This window comes from Prunus persica, chromosome G4 (assembly GCF_000346465.2).
Source record: "Prunus persica cultivar Lovell chromosome G4, Prunus_persica_NCBIv2, whole genome shotgun sequence".
NCBI classification, from domain to species: Eukaryota; Viridiplantae; Streptophyta; class Magnoliopsida; order Rosales; family Rosaceae; genus Prunus; species Prunus persica.
This window is the reverse complement of record NC_034012.1, coordinates 5,696,275-5,712,307: the sequence shown is the minus strand read 5'-3', so window position 1 is coordinate 5,712,307 and position 16,033 is coordinate 5,696,275. Positions and strand designations below refer to the sequence as shown.

The following is a 16,033-nucleotide window of genomic DNA, read 5'->3' as shown; positions in this document are numbered from 1 at the left end:
ATAGATGTCTATGTCTATTTGGTCATTAAGTCACATCAAATTCAACATGAAACTAGTCATTATGTGTAGTCTAAACTTAAACCCTCATTATATTTTGGAATTCGGAATTTTCAGAATCTTGAAATACTCTAGTTCCAATCCAATTTTTTTCCGAACTTTTGGATGTCGGAATTCATTTGGACTCATCAAAATCGAGAATTTTCTAGTTGGAATCCGAATTTTCAATCCAAGTTGCACCCTAGTAAAGACTTCATATTTTTAGAGCGTCCACAATGAACTCTCTAAGCCACCTCCTAAGATAAAATTTAGGGAGTAAGTAAGAAAACTCATCTCCAACCATACTCCCTATCTAGCTCCTAAAATAGAGAGACTTCTAGGAGCTCCTAAAATAGGGAGATCTCTAGGAGCTCCTAAATATGAGGAGAGATAATGAACTTCTAATGACTCCCTATAATTTAATGTTACCTTATTTAATGAATATTTTAAAACCTTTAATCAATATTGTCTATTTTTATATTATTTTTTTCATAGAGATGGATCATTTATGTTGAATTAAAATATAATTCTAGCATTTATGACTTCCTAAACTAAAGAATATGATTGAAGTTGAAATTTTATAGAGAGCTCCTCAGAGAGGCGAGGAGCTTCATCAATGAAGTGAAGTTTGTTATTTGCTTTTGTTATATTATTTTTAACTATTATTCTTTGTTTTTCTTTGTAGGGTTCGCACTGTCCTCTAATCTACGAGAGATACTAAACCATAAATCTGTGATTCGACATAAAAGAGTGACTAAAACGGGCTATAATGACAGCTGGTACGCTACTCTTAGCGAATTATTTATTTATTTATTTATTTTTTGTAGCGTGATTATATTATTGTTGATGCCTAAATTTGGAACAACAGTAAAGACCACAAAGTCACATAACTAAAAACACACAATGTAAAGTGGTTTACCCAAGTCAAGTGTTTTCGGGTTTCACTAAATAATGAGCATTACATTTACACCAAAGCATGACATAATAATATATTTTTTCACTATCTTTATCAGCACTACATTTCATGGCGCAGTCATGGCTTGCATATGCATGAAAAAGTCAGCCTTTTTGTTCTAAGATATACTTTCCATGGTAGATGTGCTACATAAATCTGGTTACTGTTTATATTGTAATGTATAAGTATTCTATTAGGCTTGTATTTGTCCTATAGTTGCTGCAACTTAATTATGTAATCTTGGCTCTTCCTCGAATTGCAGGAACCGTTGCAATTATTGCTAGCGTCTGTGGCTGTGTAACCGTAGTTATAAATCTGATATCTGCACCCTGTATCCGTGAAACCGTGACGAAGCGCTACCATTTTTTCAAGAAACGCAAAGAAAGACTAGAGGTTTTGGAGAGTAAATGGAATGATCTAGGACGACGATTGTATGAAGTAAAACGAGAGTCCAAGGGCAAGGTGGTTCTCAAGTCATTCAAAAACTCCGAGTGGCTAGAAACGGCAGAGAAGCTGATGAAGGATGCTGATCCGTTGCATTTTCGAGAGCAAATAAGTGACATTAATCATTTCTACGAAGCACCAAAGTGTTTTTCACAGTACAATGCTGGGAAAGAAATTGAAGATTTCATTGGACAGTTGGATGCAGTGCATAATGAGGGCAAAGATTTCCTCCTTGTGGATCAATCGGTTGTGGTGGGACGGCTGAGAGGCAGCAGCAGAACAAGGCTTTTGGGAGAGGCAGAAAATAAGATCAAAGAGATTAAGGGGTATGTAACAGGGAAGGATTTTCAGACGATACGTGTTCATGGAATGCCTGGTTCGGGGAAGACAGAAATTGTATCTGCAGTCAACGACAGCATACTAAAGGACTACCAAGCTTGCAGTATGGCCTCATCATCACCGTCCACGTTACCAATTCCTGGTAACAGCCCGAGGGACCACTTTGATAAAGTCATTTGGGTGACTGTAGAGCACGAAGGAACTGAATCATCCATTGATAACTTGCAAAACAAAATTGCAGAGCAACTAAAAATCGACTTGAAAACTGCTGGCGAGAGTAGGGCAGACACACTGGCAAATGAGCTGAATGAGTTAACGTTTCTGATCATTTTAGATAATATGCAGAATGATTTCCCTCTCAAGTTAATCGGGATTCCAGTGCCAACCAAGGAAAATGGCTGCAAGATCATAATCGTGTCGAGATCACTTCCCGTGTGTCCCGACATCAGAATTGGTACATATGTTAAGATCCAGCCTCTGCCGAGTGGAGAGGCGCAAACGTTGTTTGAGATCGAAGCTGGCATTGAATTGTCAAAATTAAGGGAAGATACTGGAGCTAATGCAAAGAAAATGATAGATGAATGGGAATGTTTGCCCTTTACCATCATCTGGCTGGCACAAACCTTGAAAGAATTGAAGAACAATGGTGGTTCTCATGTTGACCACGTTGTTGCATGGAATGCAACATTTGACATGTTAAAAGAGTCTCCAGATATCTTGGATGGCATGAATGAAAAAGCATTTAACATTTTGAAAGACAACTACGATGCCTTGAAGGAAGAAACGAAGAAATGTTTCCTCTACTGTGCATTATACCCAAGTGGTCATCTGATCGAGAAAAAGGAATTAGTCGAGTATTGGTTTTGGGAGGGTTTGATCAATGGCAATGAGAGAAGCGGACACATAGAAGATATGGGACAAGCAAAAAAGATATTCTATGAACTCATAAGAGCACACCTTGTGGAAGAAATAGACATTCCTCAAGATCAACAAGGCCTTCTTGCTGTTAAAGGCAAACACCGCATGATCAAGATGCGCAACTTAGCTAGGAAAATGGCAATCCATCTTACCAACCCTGGTCAGTTTCTCATCAAAGCTGGCGAGAAGCTTCCCCACGCACAGTTGCACTTGCAACAGGAAAAGTACTTGTCTGGAGTAGAGAGAGCCTCATTGATGACAAATAAGATTCGAGCGATTATGGAACAGCCCAATTTTTCCAATCTGTGCACATTACTTCTGCAGAACAACCCCATCATTCATTTGCACGAAAATTTCTTTTGTAATATGCCTAACCTCATAGTTCTTGACCTTTCTCAGACCAACATCTCTACCCTTCCACAATCAACCTCTTACTTGAAAAAACTAACGGCACTTCTTCTGCGCAATTGTCCCAACTTGAAAGCCCTGCCCTCTTTGGAAAACTCTGAGAAACTCTTCTTCTTGACCTTTCTGATACTCCTATAACAAAATTGCCCGATGGAATGGAGAAACTAACTAGGCTTATTCGCCTAAACATGTCTCGTACCTGTGTGGAAGAATTTCGAGCAGAAGTTGTGCATGCATTAGTCAGTCTAGAAGAAGTGTTGATGATAACTAATGATGACTCTGTCGCGGGTTCTTTGTTGAAAGGAGCAAGTAGTATTGAGAAGCTGGGATTTCTTAGTCGCTTAGCTATTCTTCAGGCCAAGTTCCCAGATGCAGAAGCCTTTAACAGCTATGTTGTTTCCAAGACTCATCATCTCTACAAATTGAAAGTCTATTTAGGTGATGTTTCTTGTACTCATGAAACAAAGATTTGCAAAAACAGCATACTTTTCATCAAAAGCAACTCCCATGTGAAAGGACAACCAGTCACACTCCCAGGAGAGACCTATGAGCTGCATGTAATCAGAAATTTGGATCTACATTGGCTGCCAAGTTATAGTCTAGATAGCCTGAAGGTCATCAATATCTCTGGTTGTGAAAGTTTGGTCTATTTATTCAAGAGAGACACATTGTACAACCTTCCAAACATCGAAAAAATCTCAGTTGAGAAGTGTCCGAAGATGAAGGCTTTGATAGAGTCCAAAGGAGACAGTGGCGACCTACTTCCATTTCAGCTTCAACCTCATCTTGATCACCTAAAAGTCATCCATATCTCGGACTGTGAAAATTTGGTCTACTTATTCAGGATTGAGATGTTGCAATCCTTGCCAAAACTCAAAAAGATCTCCATCAGGCGACGTCAAGTGAACAATTACAATAAGGGAAATGAGCCCAAAGAGTTGGTGTTGGTTGATCCACTTGAACTCAACAAGACCGAATATGAGGGAAAAATGAAGGTTAATAATCCTGACCAGGAGCAAAACATTTGGAGCTTTCCTGAACTGAAGATGGAGATCATAACTTCTCACCAACCCAATCCAAGGTTAGTCTTTCCTGTGCACATCAAAGTTAAGTTCGTTAGACAACTTGTTGCTTTCACAATTCCCCTTTACGTTAATTGAAAACTGCTAACTAACTCTGGTTTTCTACTTATTTTTCATGAAAACATCAGCTTCAGTACGTCCTCTGTCTCCAAACGGATGATGAACAGGAATAGCAGCTTCGGTATGTCCTTTGTCCCACAAACAAATTTATGTTTCATACAATAACTGTCGATTTGGTAATTCACCTTTCCTTTCAATTTTTTTTTTTTTTAAAAAATTCAGATCATAAAGGGGTTTTCCTGCAATCGACTACTCAACTTACTCCTCAGTCATCACATTAGCAATCTGCAGACAACTATGAGTTCCCCGCAGTCTAAGCTAGATAAGGACATTAGGGTTGCAGTGCTGTAGGAAGTTGCTGCATCCATCATGTCCACACCTCAAAATTATGCAGAAGGTAATATGTTAGACAGACCAAACAATTAATTCTCTTTGTTTGTTTTTGTGTGTGTGTGTGTGTGTGTGTGTGTGTGTTCTAGAGACAATCTGTTCTTTATATATACATACACATGTTTTGTTTCTGATGATGCAGTTCATTATATATGTAGGATCATGAGGAAGGACTGAACCTATTTTTCTCCTACGTACCTTCTTTTGAGTTCCATAACAAAGTACTTTTTGTCTACCCCTTTTCAACTGTTGTAATAATTCGGGACGCAACCCGACTCAGGTTAATAAGATCTGGTTGATGCACAGACACACAGACCTTCCTTGCTCGACCAATTGATCCATATGTTGTAATGTACAATCGTTTCATTAATTCCTCTGTGACATGAATGAGAATAACGTGGAACTCTCAGAAGGAAGACATATATGATATGTTTGTTGTATGAATAATATGTACTTGTTTATTTCTACATGATGGATTCTTTTGCAATCATGTGCTCTAAAATTTTCAATTATTTCCTTGGACTGTTTCAAAAACCATACTCTGCTTTGATTCTTTTGCTTTGAATTTTAAGTTGTAACACGTTAATGGATTAAACTAGCTAATCACGACAGTTGGCCCAAGTTTGAATCCCTCCTCTTAAATTTTGATATACAAAAGGGAGATCGAATTTGAATGTAATAGGCAGACACAATTTCTTGTCTAACTGGACCCGTATGTGCCAAGTTGTGATACTTTGGCAAAAGGCTTAGGTATATCGGTCCTATTTACGGATGTTCCCCTAAACTATGCTGTGTTTGCTTAAAAAGCGTATCGCACGGTACCAATCACAAAAGCATACGGCTACCTTGGTCCTCTCCAGTCTCCGTCCCTAAAACCCCAGAAGCGCAGGACAAAGAACCCGAAGGGTGATTTTGGCCATGAATTCAATATGCAGAGCAATAACAAAAAAAAAACGCCTTATTCTCTTGCGTCCCCTACAGCTTCTGCAATCTCACTACGCCACCACCACTGGAAAAACTAAACCCAAAACCCAAAACACTAAAACCATCACTAAACCTCCTCCTTCCGAACCACCACAACAACCACCGCCAAAGGTCGATTGGCCGAGGCCGGTCGAAGTCCCGTTCCAGCCGAAGGTTGCCAATTCAGTGCGCCTCATTGGTCACGTGCATACCCCTCTTCAATCCCAAGCTACCCCCGATGGGAACGTTTGGGCTGCCACCATTCTCTCCTCTTCTTCATCTTCGTCTCATTCTCTAAAGTATTGTTGATTTTAATTACTTTTGTTTGTTTCTTTTGTTGTCATTTTGTAGGAGGTTTTGATTTTGCGTTGGGTTTTGTTATTTCCAGGATGCCCATAATATTTGAGGGTGACTTGGCTCATATTGCCAGTTTGCATTTGAAAGAGAATGACTTTGTGTTTGTAGCTGGAAGTTTGAGGTCGGATTTGCTTCATCTAAATGCTAGTAAGGGCCAGACCCCTCTTCAGGTAACATCTAGTTTTAAGGTGAATTTCCAGTTTCTGTGGTTGCTAGAAATGTGGGTACAAGTAATTTCACTTAGATAATGTAAGTGTTGAGTTTGGATTGACATCTGTGCTATCACTTTGTTTCCTGATGTAATTAACTGGATGTCTTTTATATTGGCGACTCTGTAATCTCGGGGCATCTCTGTATCAAAAGAAGCCAATGTTGCCTTAACTCAAACTTGCATTGAGCAATTTGTTAGTATGGTTGAGTTTATTTTAATTCTGCAGTTTTCGTAGTTTCGGTCTTGCTGCTTGTAATTCTGAGGCTTATGTCACATGGTTAGAAGCCAATATTACTGTGATTTCATACTTCGTTTTAGCAAATGTGGCAGGTAGAAAAATTTTGCTCAGTATTTTATCTCTTTCCTGTCGTTTCTTTTTATTGGTTTGTACTGACATGTATCGAACATTAGGTTATGGTGCATACTCTTTACTTTGTCGAAGAATCTTCTCAAACGAAAAAAAGCTCTAAAGATGACAGACAAGAAGAAAAGACCATTGATCACACAGGTAAATTCTTTTAAGTGATTCTCAGCCTGTTTTGTCACCTTATAGTACTTGGATGGTCATCATGCACTCAAGGATCAAGTGCTACCTTTCCTATGTATTGTTGAACCCTGGGGGATTTGACATGCTGAAAACATTGCCACTAGAATGCATGAATTTGATTTCATTAATCCATACTTCCGTTGGCCTTTTATATTTATATTTCAGATGTAGCATGCATTTGTGATTTACAACATTCAATTAGTGATTACTTTGATTTGAAATATAATGTTTATATCTGTTGAAAGAGTTTATACCTGTTCCTTTTATGCTGGCATGTTTGCAACTTTGTATGTTGTTTGTGGATGTGGTCGTATGCATTTTTCTTATGCCTTCCTCATTTTACTCTTTCTACTTCCAATTTTTCTTGTCTCCGTTAAAAAGTCTAATGTTCACACCTAAATCCCTCCTCACCTTTGGAGGTGCTATCTACTTCATTAGAAGATGCTATCAAGAATTCTCAATTATAAGAATGTTGGAGAAATACCTTTGTGCTACAAGGTTTGGGGGTAATTAGGAGTTAGTATGGAGTGCTGTGTAGTTTGTGAGTTTTTATGTTTTACCATAGTAAACTGTTGTTCTAGATTTTCATAAACTGTTTACATTAGACATTCAGCTTTGCTTGGATTGGTAGGTACTACAGAAACTGAAATCCAACCAGCGTATTTGGTTGTGTAATTTCCAATCTGACCCTAACTGAACTTCCTCAAAAACTTGGTTTAGCTCATTTTCATTTGGGACCACGACAGTCAGTTTGAGAATAGCTTTCAATACAGTGAAACATTCTAGGTTTGTGCGAAATTGGATGTCCACCGAATTCTTGTGAACACGGAAAGCAATAGCACTGCCAAATGTGTTATTGATAAATTTCTGAGGTTGAGTTTATTAAGTTTGTTAGGTTATCATCACCTTTTTGAGTCTCTTGACTGTCACAAGCTTGGTTCCTTGGTTTCCTATTTAAGATTTCTTCAGCATACTAATCTATTGCACATTTTGAATTCCTACTAGAATATCTCTCTTCTAGTTATTTTGAATTTATAATTTAAGATAATATGACTTCTTTACTATGTGGAAAATTATGTTTTTGGTTCAGCATCAATAATACAGTGGACTTAACGGTCATTGAAGTCAAACTAAAAATGATACCCTAGTTACCATTTAACAACCTCTAACAATTTTCATACATACTTTTATAGTAGCAGCGGGTGTAAAGGAGGACGTGGAGAAATCATGGAAAAATCTCCTCACATGGAAAGATCTCCTTGCCAAGCCTCATGAGTGGTGGGACATCAGGTTGAAAGAGGTAGCAATTTTTATATGGGTTATTTCAATTGATTTTTTTTCTTTAGTACCATTTGTGTTTTAAATAAATGGGGATGTTGATCCTTTGATATGTTAAACAATTAAGTATAATTCATTATAATTTGTGCGCAGGATAATCCGAAGGCTGCAGCATTTGAACGGAAGAATAATGGCGAAGTACTTCGGATTGACGACTCAACTCCTGAATGGATCCGAAATAAGTTAGATTCCACAACATTTGATCAGAAACCTATATCAGATAGTTGTGAAAGTAATTGCTTGACACCAAAATTCCACATGTCATTTTATAATGCTTGGTTTACTTGATAAATTATATGTTTAGAGTGTTTTTATTACTTTTAATCTTGTTACTGATGAGAAAGGACTGACTTGTTTTTCAGCCAGCTTGAAGAAAGATGGGGATTCTACGTTAGGTCCTTGGAGAGACCTTCTTGATAATCCAAAACAGTGGCGGGATTACCGCAAACCCAAGCTCAATGGATTGGTGATGATTCATTCAAATGCCTTTGATATCAGACTGATTTGCTGGTAAAAGCTATGACATAATTGTTTCCTTTACAGGTAAACCCGAACCACCCTGATTTCAAGAGCAAGGATGGTAGTCATGCACTCTGGCTTAACAAGGCACCACAGCCGGTTTTGTCAGAACTTGAAGGCATGGAGTTTGATGTTCAAATTCAGAAGTCAAAACAAGCAAAGGAGAGTAGAGGTGAGCCTGCACAAGTTTGTCATAAACTACGCCGCACTATCTGTCCAACTTGTACTCTGCTATCATTTTATGCCACTGTTTAAGGCAGTGAAGGGTTGTGGATTTTTCATAACCTATTCAATCAGATATCTGCTTTTTTAATCCCCCTCAATTCAGGTGATGAGTCCTGGAAGGACTTGGTGGAAAACCCGGGTAAATGGTGGGATAATAGATTGGAAAAGGTAATCTGTTGAATTTGATCTGTTTTTTACGCTACCTTCCCTTCCCCCTCCCCCCAAAAAGAATTATTTCTGTAATTAATTTGTTGCCTTGCTACTTTTTTAATTCTCACAGAGGAACAAAAAAGGTCCGGACTTTAAACACAAAGAAACTGGTGAAGCACTATGGCTCAGCAGTTCTCCGGCATGGGTGCTACCTAAGCTGCCACCTTTAAGAACTAAGCAAGCTGTGACGATTGGCAATACGCCTCCCGCATGAAACAAGCAAGCACCTGTTAGTTGTGTTTGAGCAAATCTTGGAAAATGGATTTTGGCTGTCCTGATATTCCAATTATTCTGATGTTTTGCAGCTTATTGCACCTGTTTATGGTAGCGTCGGAGACCACATGGATGATTATTTAATTCTTCCATCTTGCCCTGCTCATGTTTAATATATTTCTGAAATGTACCATGCTATATAGAAAATACATCTTCAGGGATGTATATTTTAGGGAGATTCACTATTATACCCAATATAGGGGGTTTAAATTATTAATTTTTTAAAAAAAAACTTATATGAAATGGACTTTAGAAACACACCCAAAGCTCATTTACAACATAACAAAAAGGCTTTTAACTTCTTATAAATTATAAAACTGCCATTAATTTCTTAAAACAAGTCTAACTCTAAAACTTCATAAAAATACCCAAAACATTCAATAGGGTATCAAATAATTTAATAATCAAAATTAAATTCAACAAGGCTAGCTGTCAATTTTTTTGTTTGGATTTGTTTATAGAAATTAAATGGTGTAGGGTTTATTATATTATTAGTGCTATTAGTGCTAAGAATGGATATATGACTAAATATCTCTATATGTTAGAAGGAAGGCTTTATTTTTTTCCTCTAGCGGCTTGGAGCAAGGCTCTTATATGAAATATTATATCAGCTCCCAGTACAAAAGCAAGGGATGAATTCTGTCTTCCCTTTTTTTGCTTTACCAAATATTATTCTAATTGCAGTGTTTGAAAAAGGATGCAATGACCCCAAAAAAAATATAAAATTTGGCCAGTTTTTTGCTTAAGTCGCTTATTTGTGGCAGAGTACTTATTAGTGTAGTAATTTGGAGCTACTGCTCCTTCAGAAAAGATCTTTGGTTCGAGTTCTAGTATTCGTGTAGTGTATGTGAATTTAGTATATTATCGCTCATCTTAATAGAAAAAGTCCTCCAAAAAATATATATCACAAGGAGAACCCTTTTTTATTTATTTCTGTTTTGAGAAAATGATAGAAGAAAATGAAACTCTTTATTCCTTTTTGTATTTTCTTCTTTCCTTTCTTCTGTGGGTATGAGACTCTGAGTGGTTGGTGACGTTGCGGGTAGGGCAAGTTGATGCTTTATCTCTTTTTATTATTTATTTTTACGTTTCTTTTTCATATTTAAAAAAAAGAGTAAAGTATTGTTATTCCATACAACGCAAGTAGGAAAGTAGTTTTTACAAGAGCACCTAAACTATGCCACGCGTAGGAAACATATGACTTTATCCCTAAAATTTTACTATTTTCTGTTGTTTTTTTTTTTTTTATCTGTTCCATAAGATTTGGGTATCATCTCATATGTTGCTCCTCTAATTGGTGGCTGATTACATGCAAAATCTGAACCCAAAGTTATAATAATTGAAAAATCAAACTCTTCAATCAAATATTATCACACTCATTTTCACAAATATTCATATAAATGCTACATCTTATGAATTTTTAATAAAATATTATATTTTCCAACTACAAAAAATATTATATTCTAAGATACATGATCCATTGCGGTATGCCAAATGTTTACACATTACGTTGCTATATTGAAAATTGAAACTACATATTCAAATACGAGTTTACCTATTTATCTATCTTCATAGAAGAAGAAATTAATCTAATCCAAAGAGGAAATTTTAAACTTAGGTACAAGAGTCGGGCTTATTGCCCTGATCAAACCCACATCTGCAAAAATGGATGATTGTTTATTGAACATGTGATATATTCACAATGTCATGTTGTGAATTACAATTGCACATTCTTATAGAACTTTATCTAATCAACAACCATAATTTATGCATTCATGATAAAAACAAACAGATGTACAGTAGAAATTTACTTCTATGATGGAATCTAATTTTTCATATGATAATTAGCATATTTAAGAAAGAAAATAAAAATAAAGTAGAGCTTATGAATCACAGATAAGTCCGACCTCACAAAAATCTTTCCCCAAAATCCCCTCTCTCTCTAGTTTAAAATCCTTAATCAGATTCAAACCTCACATTTCTTCTTGCATACTTCTCTTTCTACTTTTTAAACCTCATTAAACCCCCCAACTTTCCCTTTTATCTCTCTCTCTCTCCCAAAAAGAGCCAAAACAAAACCAGTGTGGAAGAAGGCGCTTGACAGATCAGAGAGAGAGAAAGAGCGCTTCACACAAACAAAACCCAAAAATCCAAAACAAAATCAAAAGGAGAAAAAAAAAGAAGGAAAATACAAAACCTCTGTTCCTCTCTCTGAAACCAAAAGCTAAGCAAAGCAGGTGGTCTCAGGGGAAGGCTCAAATCAAATGGGGCAGAAGTCGCTGATCTACGCGTTCGTAGCACGAGGCACTGTGATTCTGGCAGAGTACACGGAATTCAGCGGCAATTTCAACTCCATAGCGTTTCAGTGCCTCCAGAAGCTTCCCGCTACCAACAACAAGTTCACTTACAACTGCGATGGCCACACCTTCAATTACCTCGTCGACAATGGCTACAGTAATGCCCTTTTTTCTTCTTCTTTTTGCCTCCCGAGAAAATTTTCTCGTAGGAAAATGACGGAGAAACTACTTTATGTTGTGTTGATTATTTGCTTTGTTCATTTTACTTTGTTGTGCTCGCAAGCCGAAGTGAAGTTGAGGGTTCGTTTGATGTACTTAATTGTTCGTAGATCTGTACTTGATGCTGATGTTTGGGCTCATTTTATGAATTTTGAGTTACGGCCCTGGTTTTCGATTTCTGTGCTTTAGAGGTTTTAGATCTTGGATCTTATTCTTACATTAGAAGATATCTTTTTGTTGCTTTGCAACTATGCATGAGTGAATGCTGTTTCCGTGTGATTGGTTTTCAATTATATTCAAATATCAAGTGTCATTCTAGAGTAGGTATTAGTAGATTGCATCTCATTTCTTTTTGAATGTTGAACTGAGAATATTTCCAATGCCTTGATTTCCTGGTTTTTCACATATCTAATCATTTTGGATGTTGAATTTGCTAGGAAATGTGACACTCTTAAAACATTCGAACTACTGCTGTGTTGCATAGGCTTCCTTTCATTTCGTTGAGCTATCTTAGAACCGAATATTTTTAAATTCTTGTTAGCGTCAGTTCATAATTTACTATTATCTTATTCAATAGGTTACTGACTGATGTTTCTTGTTGCAGCGTATTGTGTGGTTGCAGATGAATCATCTGGAAGACAAGTACCTATCGCTTTTCTGGAGCGTATCAAAGATGATTTTGTTTCAAAATATGGTGGTGGAAAGGCTGCTACAGCCCCTGCCAATAGCCTTAACAAGGAATTTGGGTATCATACCTGATTCGGTTCATGTGAAAGACATCCAAATTCAATTTTGTCTGGTTAAAATAGCTAATTTGGTTTTACATTACTTGCAGGTCAAAATTGAAGGAACATATGCAGTACTGTGTTGATCATCCTGAAGAAATAAGCAAGCTTGCAAAGGTGAAGGCCCAGGTTTCGGAAGTTAAAGGTGTTATGATGGAGAATATTGAAAAGGTACACTGCATGGGTTTATTGGTATTGAATACTTGTTTTTTATTAGATTGTTTGCCATGGATGGGATACGATGTTATTGAATCCAACTGACTTACCTTAATTCACCTATTTATTTCTTTATTTTTTCTCTTTTTTGGTCAGCTATTTCTCAGATTTGGGAATCTATAGATGGAATAAGGGTTTTTCACTCCGACTTGATGAAATTGTTGAACATTTAGGTGCACTCACATGTGCTCACACAAACATGTCCATAAATGTGCATGTGCGCGCTTTTGTAATGTTGTTAGAACCTAAGTTACCTACACTATTGGGCACTATGGCACAAGTAATGGTAGTTGGGACTCAGGAAACTGGATCTGGAATGAGTCTTAAGGATAGAGGTCCATCTTGTTTCCAATGTGCAGGTGAAGGAAGAGTATCCTAGCCTTGAAAAATGTTATGATTATCTGTGGAAGATAAAAAAAAATTTAAAAAGACTCCATGAAGAAAAATAACTTGACCATTTTTTTCTCACTTGTAGACCAGACCTGACCAGGAGTATATTTTGCTAGTCTTTATGATCAATCTTGTTCTTTATGCAGATTGTTTCAATCTTGTGAAAATAGACTCATTCTTAAAAACAGCAAGGACTAAAATACTCAAACCACAAAAACCATATTCTACTAACCACCATGACCTTGTTTACTGTTTCTGGAGAAGAAACAGAATTCAAAAGTAATTCCAGCAAATTGACTGTGAAGGGTTAATTTTTTTTGAGTATAAGATGATGCCTTTTCATAGCGTTAATTTTTTCTTTCTTTCTGAATACTCATATGTCCTCATCTTGCGTTTTGATGCAGGTTTTAGATAGAGGGGAAAAGATAGAGCTTTTGGTCGATAAGACTGAGAACCTTCATCAACAGGTCCTCTCTCTCTCTATCTCTCTCTCTCTCTCTCTAAGCACATGTTACTAATACTGTGAATTTAAAAACTTGAAATTATCTATTTTTCCCCAAGTATGTAATGATTCATAAAAGGGCTTTAAACACTTCCTGTACAATTTATGATTGCTTTCCACAGTTCATGAAGTCTAATTCTGAATCTACGGTTTCCACAGTTCGAAATTGATTCATCTTTTCAAGATTTTATTTCCTTTGAAAGAATTGTTATTCTATGTAACCTACTTATGGGGGAAACTTGATCTGCTTACAGGCACAGGACTTCAGAAATGTTGGGACGAAAATGCGGAGGAAGATGTGGCTGCAGAACATGAAGGTGAAGCTGATTGTTTTGGGAATCCTGATCGCACTAATCCTTGTCATAATCCTCTCCGTTTGCCATGGTTTCAACTGTGGAAAATGAGCTTCAAGAAAAGCTTTTGGTCTTGCCAGTCCAAACTTTTGCAATTATATGTAGTATTATTATAAGAGAAAGATCAAGTGTCTGTTGCAAGTCTGGTTACAAATATGTGTCAAAAGGCGAAGACGTATTTTTTGTGTGAATGAATGGAACTCCCTATATGATGTTACTACCTAGTCATAAGAATGTTTTGCTAAGAAAAAGAAATTCAAATTGCTTATTGCTTTAAAGCTTATTGCCTCGCATCTTGAAGTGCATTGCTCATGAACTAAATGCTTTTTTGCAAAGTTCCTGTGGCAGATAGTAATGTGTTTCTGAATTATATTGCAAAGGTGAATTCCATTATACGTCCATGCTTGTTGAAATATTATTGACAGTATACAACATTCGCAATATTAACGTTTAAATGAGTAAAATCTGAGTTCAATAAAGAAACAAAAACACTAGCTCCGATGGTTAACAGTGCAGTTGTTGATCTCATAAAGGTGAGAAGTTCGAATCCTGGGATGCCCTTCAAAAAGAACCAAATCTGGTTATTAAATACATGATGAAAAAATAGTAAACACAACAACTCTGAAAATTTTCCAAAACAATTCAATATTTTTGTATCAATTACAAAGTTTATCAAAATTGAAACTATCTTTTATCATCATCATCAAAATTGTAACCAATTTTACTGTTATTATTCCAACATACTCTTTTCCCTCCTCTACAAACCCCACTTCTCAAATTCAAACCCAAACCCGCCACCCCTTTCTCCTCCACCTCAACCCCCAATCCAATCCTAAACCTCACTCTCCCCATCTTCTTCTCCTCCCCCAATTCCAAGCAAAACCCTTTCTCATTCCCACCATTCCCATTCCAATTCCCACTCTCACTTACTCTTTCACTTTCACTTTCATTCATAACACCACCACCGCCATTCCCAGCCACCATATTCTCCCACAACTCCTCACCATTCCTCCTCTTCGCGACCGTTTTCTTTACATCCGGGAATGCTGGAAGCCATCTCGGCACGTGCAAATCCCTCCCGGAATCCGTTTCCACCGGAAACGGAATCCGTTTCTCTGTATCCAATTTCTCGGCCCGCGGAATCGGCCTGGCGAATGGGGTTTCCTCGTTCCAGCTGACGAATTTGGCGAGATCGGTCAAAACGCTCGAACCCAAAACGCAGAAGCCGTTTTCGTGGAGAAAGGAGGCGCCTTTGAAGCCTTGCACCGACTGCAAGTCATGGAGGGCGTTGGTGAAGTCGAAAACGTTAGTGTTGGTGCGATTGGCCATGGCGGCGTAGGAGGCTGAGGCGGAAGCTATGGCCTCGATGTACTTGATGGCGATGTGGGCTAGGGTTTCGACGGCGGCAGGCTTCGTGGCTTTGAAGCCGACTGATTGACTGATTTGAGACGCTGCGATTCTGGCTATGGCGAATGAGAACTCCGATGGGGTTGGGTTTGGGCTTGTCGTTGGGGGTCCTTGTTGTCTTGGTGTTTTTCGTTTTGATTTTGATTTTTGGGACATGATGGTGACTGACTGGTGGTAGTGGCGATGGTGGATTGGAGAAGAGAGGGTTTTCTGCTTGCAGACGGTTTAGGGTTCGAAACTCTAACTGTGCGACAACTTTGGCCCTTTTATTATTGGCCACTCTTAGATATTTTGAATTAATTATGAGAAAATGGATTTTTTCAACCTCCTATCCAATGCCATGGGAAAAGACAGAAAAATTATAATGTAGTAGTAAAATACGGTCACAAGAACATTATTGTATTAATAATTAACGTGAGAAGCATGTGGTATCAGAAAAGACGGAGAAATTATAATATGATACTAAAATATGGTCACATGAACATTAATATATTAATGATTAGCGTGAGTAATTTGCGCAAGACATACGTAAAATTTATTTATTGCAATCTTCTCCTAATTAATTTTCTTCTATCGAATATTTTAAAAA

At 37.4% G+C, this 16,033-nt stretch overlaps 3 protein-coding genes and 1 pseudogene across 5 annotated transcripts; 3 read left to right on the top strand and 1 right to left on the bottom strand.

Annotated features, from left to right (window-relative positions):
* Positions 806-5,122, top strand: LOC18778614 (annotated as a pseudogene).
* On the top strand, positions 5,384-9,488 carry LOC18779541 (protein OSB4, chloroplastic). 3 transcript variants are annotated; one of them, XM_020563155.1, is made up of 9 exons: positions 5,384-5,894; positions 5,984-6,122; positions 6,575-6,671; positions 7,910-8,010; positions 8,142-8,280; positions 8,411-8,514; positions 8,592-8,739; positions 8,896-8,960; positions 9,073-9,488. In XM_020563155.1, the coding sequence occupies exons 1-9, from the start codon at positions 5,551-5,553 to the stop codon at positions 9,214-9,216; spliced, it is 1,281 nt and encodes a 426-aa protein (XP_020418744.1). In that variant the 5' UTR covers positions 5,384-5,550; the 3' UTR covers positions 9,217-9,488. The 3 variants fall into 3 exon arrangements, with proteins under 3 accessions (XP_020418744.1, XP_020418743.1, XP_020418742.1); XM_020563154.1 differs by having other exon boundaries at positions 7,907-8,010; XM_020563153.1 differs by having other exon boundaries at positions 5,385-5,894; positions 7,904-8,010.
* LOC18780611 (vesicle-associated membrane protein 721) lies at positions 11,312-14,328 on the top strand. The gene is made up of 5 exons (XM_007211946.2): positions 11,312-11,729; positions 12,396-12,537; positions 12,627-12,747; positions 13,587-13,649; positions 13,939-14,328. The coding sequence occupies exons 1-5, from the start codon at positions 11,540-11,542 to the stop codon at positions 14,086-14,088; spliced, it is 666 nt and encodes a 221-aa protein (XP_007212008.1). The 5' UTR covers positions 11,312-11,539; the 3' UTR covers positions 14,089-14,328.
* On the bottom strand, positions 14,492-15,774 carry LOC109948559. The gene has a single exon (XM_020562011.1). It carries the CDS (start codon positions 15,598-15,600, stop codon positions 14,722-14,724), a length of 879 nt encoding a protein of 292 aa, XP_020417600.1. The 5' UTR covers positions 15,601-15,774; the 3' UTR covers positions 14,492-14,721.